Consider the following 12,603-nt stretch of genomic DNA (forward strand, 5'->3'; position numbering starts at 1 on the left):
TTCCCCCCTAGTTCGTAGTCTAATAAGGCATCAACTGCAATTTCTCCGTGTAATATCTGCACTCACACTTACGAGTGATTGCATGCTTGATGTGTGACACTCTCTACCCGACATACATATAAATAAATAAAACATATAAAAATACAGATAAACAAATTCACGTGGGTAAAAGGTTTACATTCACTTCATTATTACCAAATAAAACTTATTAAAAGTATATTTGGCTCAGAACAAAGTCGTCAAAGTTTACAAAAGAAATTTTGTTAAATTAGTGAGGTAAAATAAAATAACATCATGTAATTAAAATAAAACTCATCCCCAATGCCACATCTTATCAGAGTATTGTGTTCCAATGTTCTCTAGCATGAGGTTCTTTAAAGTCATTCACCTAGTCATCTGCTCCCACGAACATAAGGTTTGAGATCATCACAAGATCCAAACACAAATAACACACAAGGAGTGAGTTATCACATTTCTAAAAAAATACAAATAAACAAAGACATGATCAAAATAAATTATAGAAGTATTTCTAACATAGTTCAACTTAATACAATCCACGTCACTTCATCACTTTATCATTTAAAATTCATTTTTCAATCATCAATCACATTACACATGAATCACACACTCGGGTCAAGACGTAATAACACTCATCAATTTCATAATAACAATTAGCAGATGTTATACAACAATTATATTAAGATTCAAGTCTATATGCAATGTGGTACCATGTCAGTGAAAAACCACATTGGAGCGCTTAGGAGTACATAACAAGACACATCACACAATGAATATGTCAAGTCACTCTCACTAAGTAAAATCATAAGGTGACCAATCAGGGTCACTCTGTTTTGCGAGAATGCTCCAACCATATGAAATCAACATAGGCTTAAAAGAGAACTCAAATCGAGTGTCTTTACCCTCAAGGCTTAGATTCTGAAGAATCTGTTAGGGTCTCACCTTCCTGATTCAGGTCCAACCCCTAAAATAATTTTTTGCATGCAGACATTGCTCATGAATTATACAATACCCATGACCTCACACTCGTGTTTCAAATACGTTTAACACATTGCGCTATAATTTAACACTTTAGGTTCCTAACTAGGAATCCTACACTTTTCCTTTAACACTGCGCATAAACAATTTTCTCAAGGTAAACACCAGTCAGGTTATTGTATAATTCACAACTCACAACACAAGTATTATCACATCAAGTGTTAACCACACACTTATTCACAACCAAATCTCATGTCCACAATTAAACATCTCATAATGTCACAATCAATCATCACATGTTTTCGTGTATCTCACAAATTAACACACGTTCAAGTTTGCACTTATACTCAATCTCAATAACAATAACAATATTATGATATCAATGCAACATGTTATCTCACAATTCATCACATATTTGATTTATCACTTACACACAATTTTAATCACAATTTCATGATCCCAATACAACAATCTCGCAATTATAATCATACATGAAGAATTACAATACAATAAACATCCCAAAATAAACCCCAATTTGATCCCCTAAGGATCCCTACATATGTTCATTCTAACCTTAATTGTGATAAACTCATCCCTTACCTCTAAGCGGACTCACGTGTGAAGTCTGACAGTGATAGTGGCATCTCTAGCAGTTTCCTAAGATTTCTCAAGCTTTTCCCCTATTTTCTCTGTTAGGGTTTCCAAGCGTTAGAGAGAATGAAAATGGATTGTAGCCTCCATTTTACTGTCAACATGCGAGACTAATTCATCTCTAAAAAAGAATTATTTCACATGTCCCAACAGTGAGAATGTGCAAAAGTGGGTTCCAAATGTGGTGTCCAAATTTCATGACGATACAACGATTGATATTTCTTATACATATGCAATAATATATATAAAAATAGAAGACAATTACTGTAACACTCCAGTTTTCGGTATATATATATATATTAAGTATGTATTTTGAGTTTTTATAATTAAGTAAATATTTTGGGATGAAATATTGGGTTGAAATTGAGTTTTAATGATTAGTCATGTGGACCAAAAATTAATAAAGTTTTTAGAAATTAAATAACTGAGAGAAATGAGTTTTTGTTAATTAAAATAAGGGTTTCATAGTATTATAAAATAAATAGAGTAAAATGATATTTTAGAAAATAAAATGATGTTTTAATTGGTTATTTATTTAATAAAAAGGTAAAATAAAGCTTCTTTTTATAAAATAATAAAATAAAGAAAATTAAGATAAATAATAGACTCACAATATCCAAGCTATAAATAGAGATATATTATGTCAGTTTTTATAATTACGGTATGTCTCTATGCTTATTTCCTCCCAAGTTCGTTCTCTCTTCTTCCTCTCCCAAAACCATTTTTATTCCCTACGTACACCCAAATCTGTCCTAGTAAAATATGATCTCGGACTCATTAACCATTGGATCATCCTGAAATTTGAACACTGCCTCTGGAACTCATTTCATCACATTTCCACCTTTAGGATTTGCAAAATAATGTTTGTAGAGAGAGAAATTCTCATCGCACAAAAATAGTGAAATTGAGGCTTCAATCCCTTCTCTTTCTCTCTAACGCTTGGAAACCCTAGCAGAGCAACCAAAGGAAAAGCTTAAAGAATCTTAAGGAACCACTAGAGACACCACTATCACTACCAGACTACACACGTGAGCCCTCTTAAAGGTAAGAGATGAGTTTATCGAAATTGGGGTTGGAATGAACATGTATAGGGATCCTTAGAGGATCAAATTGAGATTTATTTTGAGATGTTTACTGTATTGTAATTTTGCATTTATGATTATAATCACAAGACTGTTATGTTTGATGGACCAATTGATGCCCCAATGCGAATTGGCTAATAAAAATGATTGCTCTTGGTGTTTTTGTGTTTTTGAACCTATGATTTTGATTCCTTTGATTATGATATGATTATGTAAAATTGTTTGAGGGGTTTTACACCCCATGTTGTGAGAAACATTTTTGTATAATTCGTTTTGTGTTTTGGACAATATTTATTAGATTAGCGTAAGAATTAAATTGTTGGAAATGTTTTTTGTCATGTTTTGGTCTCATAAGCTTATTATGTGTTGATGATTATAACACATATATATGTATATGAATTGTTAAAATAAATTAAAAATTAATAGTTCAAATAATAAATTAAATTGAAGGAAATTAATATATTAAGATTCAACGATAAAACTTTTAATGCATTTTTAGTTTAATAATTTATTAATTATTTTTAATTGAAAATAATATAGTTTGATTTAATATATACATGTTTTGTGCTATGTAAATATTAATATTGTGTGATGTGTATATGATTCATGAGGTGTGATAACATGTTGCGTAAGGATTATAACATTGTGATTGAGATTTGGTGTATGTGATAAATTGAGTATGTGTTAAATTGTGAGATCACACGTGTATTGAGATGTTGTGTGCATTGAGTTGTGAGCTATGAATCGTACAATCACACGATTGTAAGGCCCTTTAAGGGCGATGATTTAATGCGCTACGAGTATTGTGATGGGATCCACTGTGGAAATCCGACGAGTTTAATCATTTTGAGACGCGATGAGTTAAAATTATTTTGAGAACAATTGATGAGTCGTGTGTTTTATACAATTCATAGGTAAAGTCTGTGTGTTAAAATGTTTTCTGGGTTGGACTTGAATTAGGAGGGAGAGACCCTAACGGACTCTTCGGAATCTAAGCCTTAGGGATAAATACACCCAGTTTGAGTGCTCCTTTAAGTCTGTGTTGATCCCACATGGTCGGAGCGTGATCCTGACTGGTCTCCCTATGATTTTACGTAGTGAGAGTGATCTGACTTACTAGTGTGTGGTCTGTCTTGTCATGTACTCCTGGGCACCCGACGAGGTTTTTCATGGATATGATACCATAATGCATATAGGATTGAATCTTAGTATATTTTTTTTGCATAACGCTTGTGTGTTGATCAATATTGATTGCTTGAGTACGTGAATGATCTAAAAATGTGTGAGACGTGTAGTGTTGAGTTGTGATGTTACGCGATAAGTGGTGGAATGATGTGAGCTGTGTTTAAGTAAATTGTATTTCATTTATATGATATGTATATCTATGTTATTTTGTTTCTCTGTATTAGTTAGGAATGTGATAACTCACTCTCTGTGTGTTGTTTGTGTTTGGATCTTGTGATGATCTTAAACTTTGTGTTTGTGGGAGCAGATTGTTAGGTGGATGACTATGGAGAACCTCATGCTAGAGAACGTTGGAACACAATGTTTTGTTAGGATGTGACATTGAGACATGAGTTTCTATATTAATTGCATGAAGTTCTGGACATGTATTTTTTATCATTTTGTTTCACATGCTGAATCTTTAGTTCATTCTTTGGAGTTTTGGACAACCTTGTTTTGAGTCGGAGAAATTTTCATACCCTTAATTGAGTGATTAATGAATAGTGTAACAAAAGCTTTTTTTTTTTTTTTTTATCCTGAATGTTAATTAACTTTGATGACACATCATTTGCTTACATTTTCTTAAGGAGGATCAGAAAGACTCTAAATCTGATACTCTTGTATTTATAATTTTTAGGGTATTTTACAGTTAATTTATATTATTTTTAAATTAGTCTCAACAATGTAAATAGTTAGTTCGTAAACCTTTGTAGTGAAGTCTATTATAAATTTATAACATGATTAATGTGATATATCACCTAAGAGTCTACCATTACTGATTTACTGCTAAGAGGGATATTGGTGTAATGTGTATCAGTCAATCAAGGGAGTTTTCAGTAGCTAATAGTATAAGGGGTACTGAGTGTAATTGAGCCTAAATTCAGTGAATTTCAGAGTAATTTGTCTAATTATTTATTGTGAAATCCAAGTTTAATTTAAAAAATGAGTAGTATTGCTCTAAAATTTTAATAATTATCACAAGTTCTGCAATTTTCTATGCAGTATGATTTTGCTTTGGAGTTTTTAAAACTAAATGTTTGTCACTTGATGTACTACCTCAACCACTATTTTGTATATAGAAATATATATCTTTGTTTCTAGTTTTTGGCTATGCTAACATCCTCGTCCATTTTGAATCAGTGTTGCTTTCATCAAATACATCATCAAAATGCATAATATATTGTTATCAGGAGATTACTAATGCCCAATAATTGACGATGAAGGTTCAACAATCTATAAGAGTAGCAAACACAGTTTTATCAGTAAAACTGAAGGCCTTGATCTAAGTTCTGTTTCCACCATGGATCTTCAAACCCTCTACTTCACATCCATTTTATCCATTTTCATTTTTATGTTTTTGGGGCACAAAATAATTACAAAGAAACCTGCCTCAACTCCAAATTTACCACCAGGGCCTTGGAAGATACCTATCATAGGGAACATACACAACGTTGTTGGCTCACTTCCCCATCATCGGCTAAGAGATTTATCAGCAAAATATGGACCCTTGATGCATCTGAAGCTTGGAGAGGTTTCCACCATTGTGGTTTCATCCCCAGAGTATGCTAAAGAGGTGTTAAGCACCCATGATCTTATCTTTTCATCAAGACCTCCAATACTAGCTTCAAAGATAATGTCTTATGATTCTATGGGTATGTCTTTTGCACCTTATGGTGATTACTGGAGACGGCTAAGAAAGATTTGTGCATCGGAGCTATTAAGCTCAAAACGAGTCCAATCTTTCCAACCAATCCGAGGGGAAGAGCTCACCAACTTCATCAAAAGGATTGCTTCAAAAGAAGGGTCACCCATCAATCTCACCAAAGAAGTGCTTTTAACAGTATCTACAATTGTTTCAAGGACAGCCCTTGGCAACAAGTGTAGGGACCATAAAAAATTCATATCAGCTGTAAGGGAAGCCACAGAGGCTGCTGGAGGTTTTGACTTGGGAGATTTGTACCCTTCTGCTGAATGGCTTCAACACATCTCAGGGCTGAAGCCTAAGCTTGAGAAGTATCATCAACAAGCCGACCGGATAATGCAAAACATCGTCAATGAACATAGAGAGGCTAAGTCAAGTGCCACACACGGCCAGGGTGAAGAAGTGGCGGATGATCTTGTAGACGTGCTCATGAAGGAGGAGTTTGGCTTAAGCGACAATAGTATCAAGGCTGTGATTTTGGTAAGACTGTAAGAGTGTTGACATCTTCCATCAGTGGTATTTGCTTAGTAGAAAGTGATGAACTATTCTCATCTTCCCTATGGTAAACCAATAGCTTGTTGTTTCCTTACTTTTATTAACTTGCTGTTGAGTGCTGATTACTTCTGGAATGTTAGTTAACTTCTACACGATATTTAGAAATTTTATCAACACAAACATATAAATTATTAAGAAGCAAAACTATGTTGCTACTTAGACACTAGCAATTCCAAATAATAATAGATCAACCTGTTTGGATAAACTTATTTGTAAGTACTTATAAGATCTCTTGTAGACTAAAATTAACTTTGTTTCGTATTAGTTTTTGGAACAGCTTATTTTAACTTACGCATAAACTAATTTTAATTTATTGGAGAAGTTGATTTTAGTTTGTCTTCTCATTTTGTTTTCATATAAATCCTTATAAAGAAATTTATCCGAACAGGACCACGTACACAATGCATCAATTTACACTTGGAATAGAACACGCAAAGCTGAAATATATTTTCAACTTCCAAAGCACCAAGTTTTGTACAATGATCTTGCTGTATGCTAGGTTTACACCTCTAATTTACAATAAGTCCTATGCTATCCACTTGTATTGGACTAATTCATTACACTTATTGGTGGATCTGCTATTATATGGGTTTGATTTTATTATCTTGCATGTTCTTCCATGGAAAATTAAGTTGCAATGGATATTGGTATTCCTTCAAATTTTTCCTATACATAAAATTCATATGACAACATCTTGATGTCATGATTTTGAAGGATATGTTTGGAGGTGGAACTCAGACATCATCTACTACCATAACATGGGCAATGGCAGAGATGATAAAAAATCCAAGAGTAATGAAAAAGGTACATGCTGAGGTAAGAGAGGTATTTGGTGGTAAAGTAGGACACCCCGATGAAAGTGACATGGAGAATCTAAAATATTTGAAATCTGTTGTGAAAGAGACATTGAGACTGCACCCTCCTGGTCCCCTTTTGCTTCCAAGACAGTGTGGACAAGCTTGTGAGATCAATGGTTATTACATACCTATCAAAAGCAAGGTCATAATCAATGCATGGGCAATTGGAAGAGATCCAAATCATTGGAGTGAAGCTGAGAGATTTTATCCTGAGAGGTTCATTGGAAGTTCTGTTGACTACCAAGGCAATAGTTTTGAGTACATACCATTTGGTGCTGGAAGAAGAATATGCCCTGGCCTCACATTTGGGTTGACCAATGTTGAGTTTCCACTTGCATTGCTAATGTATTATTTTGATTGGAAACTTCCCAATGAAATGAAGAATGAAGATTTGGACATGACTGAGGCTTTTGGAGTATCAGCTCGTAGAAAAGATGATTTGTGCCTCATTCCTATCACTTTCCATCTTTAGCCTACACAAGCTCTACAATAATTAGTAAAAGTAAAAGAGCTGAGAATAAAGAAAACTTTATATCTATTGTATTGATGTTTTGATCGATCAGCCTTTTTTTACTGAGTTAAAATAAAGAAAAGTGTGTATTTGGATATCATGACGGGTTGACAGATTGGTTAGGAGGGGAAAAAATTATTTGATCCAACTATTTTAATTTTCTTCTTTAATCATCTAATTAAGTTTGATTTTAAAATTAAATTCAATGCAACTCAATTTATTTCGGTTTAGATTATAAAAATTTATTAGATTGGTTGTTGATTTTTAAGGAAGTCTAATATAAATATTAAAATAACTCATGAAATACACAACTTGTTTTTTTAAAAATACACAAGTTAATCCACCATCACCCCATTAAATATCACATGTCATATATAAGTATATAACTCAAAATAATATAAGAGGAAAAAGATAGGCATCGACAGTATAAAAGGATTTTTCATTATTATCTAATTATAAATTATCATATTTAATGAATTTGTTTTCTTTTATAATAATTATCTTAAAAATTATAATGATATCTATAATTAGATTACAATGTAAATTATTTTACAAAACATCATTCAAAGTATAAATTAAATATTATCTTATAATTTTCAAAAAAAGATTATGTAATAGATAATAAATTCATTTTTTATAAAATAAGTAAATAGGTTTAATTACACATGTTATCACTCAACTATTACTATTTTGTGAATTTTATCACTTAATTTTTTTCACAAAATTTATCACTCAAATTTTTAATTTTCGTACATATTATCAGCCAAGTTTGTTTTTTGCGATTTTTATCATAGAATTTTTAAAAGTAAAAATGTAATGTCTTTATTAAAAAATTGAAGGACTAAAATAATAAATTTAAAAAAATAGAGAGACAAAAAATTACATTTTAATCTTTATTTTATTAAAATGGATGACAAGGATTATAGTTGTTTTGTTTTGTTTTGTTCTTTATTTCCTGTATAAAAAAATGGATGACAAGGATATAAGAAATAGTGATGAAAATGATCCATTACATTGCGCTATATTAATTTGAATGAAATGTTGCGTCACGTAGACGTAGTTTCGGAATGGTTCGGAAAATAAGATATGTTATGCATTTATGAATATTAAAGGGAGTTGTTGCTTGTGTGATGTGTCAGTTGTGTGTTGAAGCATGAATGTTCTCCTGGAAACTTAAACAAACGAAAATAAAGTATATGCAGACTGTTGAATGGGGAAAAAAAATTCACAATATTTTCTCCAATGTTCAATCCAATCCATTTTAAAAAAATATGATAAAATGCTAGGGGAGTTGCTACGTGCACCCAGCATTATTGCTGGGGCACCCAGCAAACAGTGAAGTGGTAAAATTGTCCTTCAATAATTCTTCTTCCGGAAGAAGTATTTTCGTAAACTTTTTGGAAAAAGCTTTTCCGGAAAGTTTCCGGAAAAAAACTTCTTCCAGAAGAAGAATTTGTGAATTTCGGAAGTACCCACAAACTACGTCCGGAAGAACGTCATCCGGAAGTTTCCGGAAGAACCTTCTTCCGGAACTTAACTTTTTTTTTTTTAAAATTATTTGATAATATAATTTACTTTTAATGGATAAACTAAATTATAAAATAATTAATATTATTATACATAAATAATTAAATAATTAGTGAACGTATGTAACGAAATAAGAATTTTCATTTTATAATAATAAGTAAAAATAAAATAATATTTAATGCGTATGTAATGACGATTTTGCCCTTGTGTAATTTTCTTTAAATTAACGCGTAAACGCTTCTTTCTACTGCGCTTTCGCTTTCTTCGCTTCTTTTTACTGCCTTTCGCTTTCTTCTGCTTTGTTTCTTTCGGTTGCTTGGTGTTCTTTCGGTGGTCCCTTTTGCAGTTTCCATTAGTGGTCCCGTGAAGTATTTAGAGATTCGGTGGTCCCGTGTTTGGTATTTGAAGTTTTGTTAGTGGCTCTTCTTCCTATTTTGTCGGAGGTACGCTTTTATGGGTATTTTTTTTCTTTTCCGGCTAGTTTTTAGAGAAGAAAAGTAGTAAAAAAATGTGTATCCGGAAGAAATTTTAGGCACTGAGGCCTTTTCCGGAAGAAGTGTTTCCGGAAAACACTTCCGGAAGACCTTCTTCCGGAAGTTATTGAGACTATTCCGGAAGAAGTGCTTCCGGAAGTGTTTTCCGGAAGCACTTCTTCCGGAATAGGTCTTCCGGAAGTTACTGAGGCCATTTCGGAAGAAGTCTTCCGGAAGTGTTTTCCGGAAACACTTCTTCCGGAATAGCCTCAGTAACTTCCGGAAGAAGTCTTCCGGAATGTTAAATTATTAGCATTTTTTTATTTTTGTTTTATAATTTATATATATATATATATATATATATATATATATTTCTGTTTTATAATTTTTTTATTTCTGTTTTATATATGTTGTGGATTATTGATTTAATTAGGTATAATGGTATAATATTAAATGATTTAGGTAACTTAAATGTATAATGGTACAAAAATGTTTTATTAGTTGTTTATTATAGTGATAAGTTTAGTTTAAGTAAATAATGTAGTTATAAATTTAGAATATAGTGATAATTTTAATATAGTCGTGTATGATGCATATGTCCTATTAATATGTTTGTTATTTAAGGTGTAGTAAATTTTTGGATGTGGTTATATGATAATTTGAATGTACTTGTGTATGATGCATATGTCCTTAAGATGGACGAAGATCAATGGAGGTATGACTTTGCGATGTCACAAGAAGTTCATATGGATTATGATTATGATAATCAAGAAGAATGTGGAGTGAATGAACCACATGTCGATTGTTCAAATGCTTTTAATACATCTCAGGTAATCATAGATAATTTGAGTCATTGGTTGAATTGATGGTTTGTATGAAAATTAATACGTTAGGGTTGCGTTGTAGGTATTCGCTACTCGAGATGATGTTTTGCAATGGGCTCGAACAGTTGCCCATGAAAATGGATTTGTTGCAGTGATTATGAGATCTGACACAGAGACCGGTAGCAGAGGAAGAAGTTCATTTGTGTTAATTGGGTGTGAAAGGAGTGGTACGTACAAGTGTAGAAATAAAGAATTCGTTAGAAAAGACACGGGAGTAGGAAATGTGGTTGTCCCTTCAGGCTTCGTGGGAAACCAGTGCGTGGAGGGGAAGGTTGGATGGTGAAGTTGATCTGTGGGATTCATAATCATGAATTGGCGAAGTCCTTAGTTGGACATCCATACGCCGGGCGATTGACTAAGGAAGAAAAGAAAATTATTGTTGATATGACAAAGTCGATGGTGAAACCGAAAAACATCTTGCTAACGTTGAAGGAACACAATGCCGACAGTTACACCACGATAAAGCAAATTTACAATGCAAGAAGTGCATATCGTTCTTCAATAAGAGGAGCTGATACCGAAATGCAGCATCTGATGAAGCTTCTCGAACGTGATCAATACATTCATTGGCATAGATTGAAGGATGAAGTTGTGGTGCGTGATCTGTTTTGGTGTCACCCAGATGCAGTAAAGTTATGCAATGCATGTCATCTGGTGTTTTTTATAGACAGTACCTACAAAACAAACAGGTACAGATTCCCACTACTTGACTTTGTTGGAGTGACACCAACGGTGATGACATTCTCCTATGGGTTTGCATATCTGGAGGCTGAGCGTGTTAATAATATTGTATGGGCTTTGGAACGATTTCGAGGCCTATTTTTAAGACACGATCGCCTCCCTCTTGTTATTGTCACTGACAGAGACCTAGCACTGATGAATGTAGTGAAAACTGTGTTTCCCGAGTTACTAATTTGTTGTGCAGGTTTCATATCGATAAGAATGTGAAGGCGAAGTGCAAATCTTTAATGGGGAAAAATGCGTGGGACTATGTAATGGATAACTGGGGTACTTTGGTTGATTGTCCGTCCGAATACGAGTTCCATGAGTCATATCAGAAGTTTCAAGTTGCTTGTTCGCCTTGGCCGATGTTCGTTGACTATGTTAACGACACATGAATTATCCCCCACAAGGAAAAATTTATTACAGCATGGACGAATAAGGTCATGCACCTAGGCAACACAACAACAAACAGGTATTAACAACTGATTTTATTTGTTAGTAACGATTAATATTAAATGGTATTTAATTGTTGTATATTTTCATGTTTGTTGTGTATTTTAAATGTAGGGTTGAATCAGCTCATTGGGCTCTCAAAATAGTACTACAAAATAGCGTTGGAGACCTATGTAGTGTTTGGGATGCCATGAACAACATGATCACGCTGCAACACGTCGAAATTAAAGCATCCTTTGAAACCAGTACGCATGTGGTTGGCATGTATTAAAAAAACCTTATACAAGAGCTTCTTGGGATGGTTTCGAGGGATGCTTTAAATCAGATTGCTTCTGAGTTGACCGTCTACGTTATCTCGGCAACAATCTCTCTTCTTGTGGTTGTGTGATGAGAAGCACGCACGGCTTCCTTGTGCATGTGAGCTTTCTAGGTATACTGCTGGCAGCATCCCATGGAGTCAGTCCATCTTTTCTGGAGGAGACTTTGCTTTTCAGACCAAGGGTTATGTGAGACGGAAGTCAACATCAAGGAAGAGATAGAGACCATATCTAAAAGGTTTGATGAACTTGATGTGTCTGGCAAAGTAATCTGAAGAGTAAACTTCGAGAAATTGCATACCCTGATCATAACTCTATGTGCCCTCCTCCGTCAAAGGTGAACACTAAAGGTGCACCGAAGAAACCGATGAAAAGAAGTCAAACATCCACAAAGCGTGATTCCGTCTTACTGGGAGTATGTTGATGCTTTTCATTCTGTTCAAAGCAGCAACTCTCCAGTGAAACGAAGTGCATCATGTTCTCAACCGCGTCAGCCAACAAGGATCATCCCGATGTTGGATCAATTTGCGTCATTCTTTCAAGGTTTCATTCGTGACGTTGTGGATGTGAAAGCGGACGGTAACTGTGGATATCGGTCCATTGGCGCTTTATTAGGTATGGGGGAAGATTCGTGGCCGTTAGTGCGTA

The 12,603-nt window shown here is 33.8% G+C and overlaps 1 protein-coding gene across 1 annotated transcript; it reads left to right on the plus strand.

Moving 5' to 3' along the window:
* Positions 1-5,068: 5,068 nt before the first annotated feature.
* F6H2 (flavonoid 6-hydroxylase) lies at positions 5,069-7,675 on the plus strand. The gene is made up of 2 exons (XM_003551441.5): positions 5,069-6,135; positions 6,925-7,675. Exons 1-2 carry the CDS (start codon positions 5,254-5,256, stop codon positions 7,537-7,539), a joined length of 1,497 nt encoding a protein of 498 aa, XP_003551489.1. The 5' UTR covers positions 5,069-5,253; the 3' UTR covers positions 7,540-7,675.
* The last annotated feature ends 4,928 nt before the right edge of the window (positions 7,676-12,603 follow it).

The sequence above is a fragment of the Glycine max genome, chromosome 18 (assembly GCF_000004515.6).
Source record: "Glycine max cultivar Williams 82 chromosome 18, Glycine_max_v4.0, whole genome shotgun sequence".
In the NCBI taxonomy this organism is placed as follows: Eukaryota; Viridiplantae; Streptophyta; class Magnoliopsida; order Fabales; family Fabaceae; genus Glycine; species Glycine max.

What these genes read in the sequence shown, in the direction of transcription:
- F6H2 (XM_003551441.5), top strand. Translation starts at nt 5,254, where the DNA reads ATGGATCTTCAAACCCTCTACTTCACATCCATTTTATCCATTTTCATT. An exon ending in GTATCAAGGCTGTGATTTTG is followed by an intron (nt 6,136 to 6,924) that starts GTAAGACTGTAA and finishes ATGATTTTGAAG; the next exon opens with GATATGTTTGGAGGTGGAAC.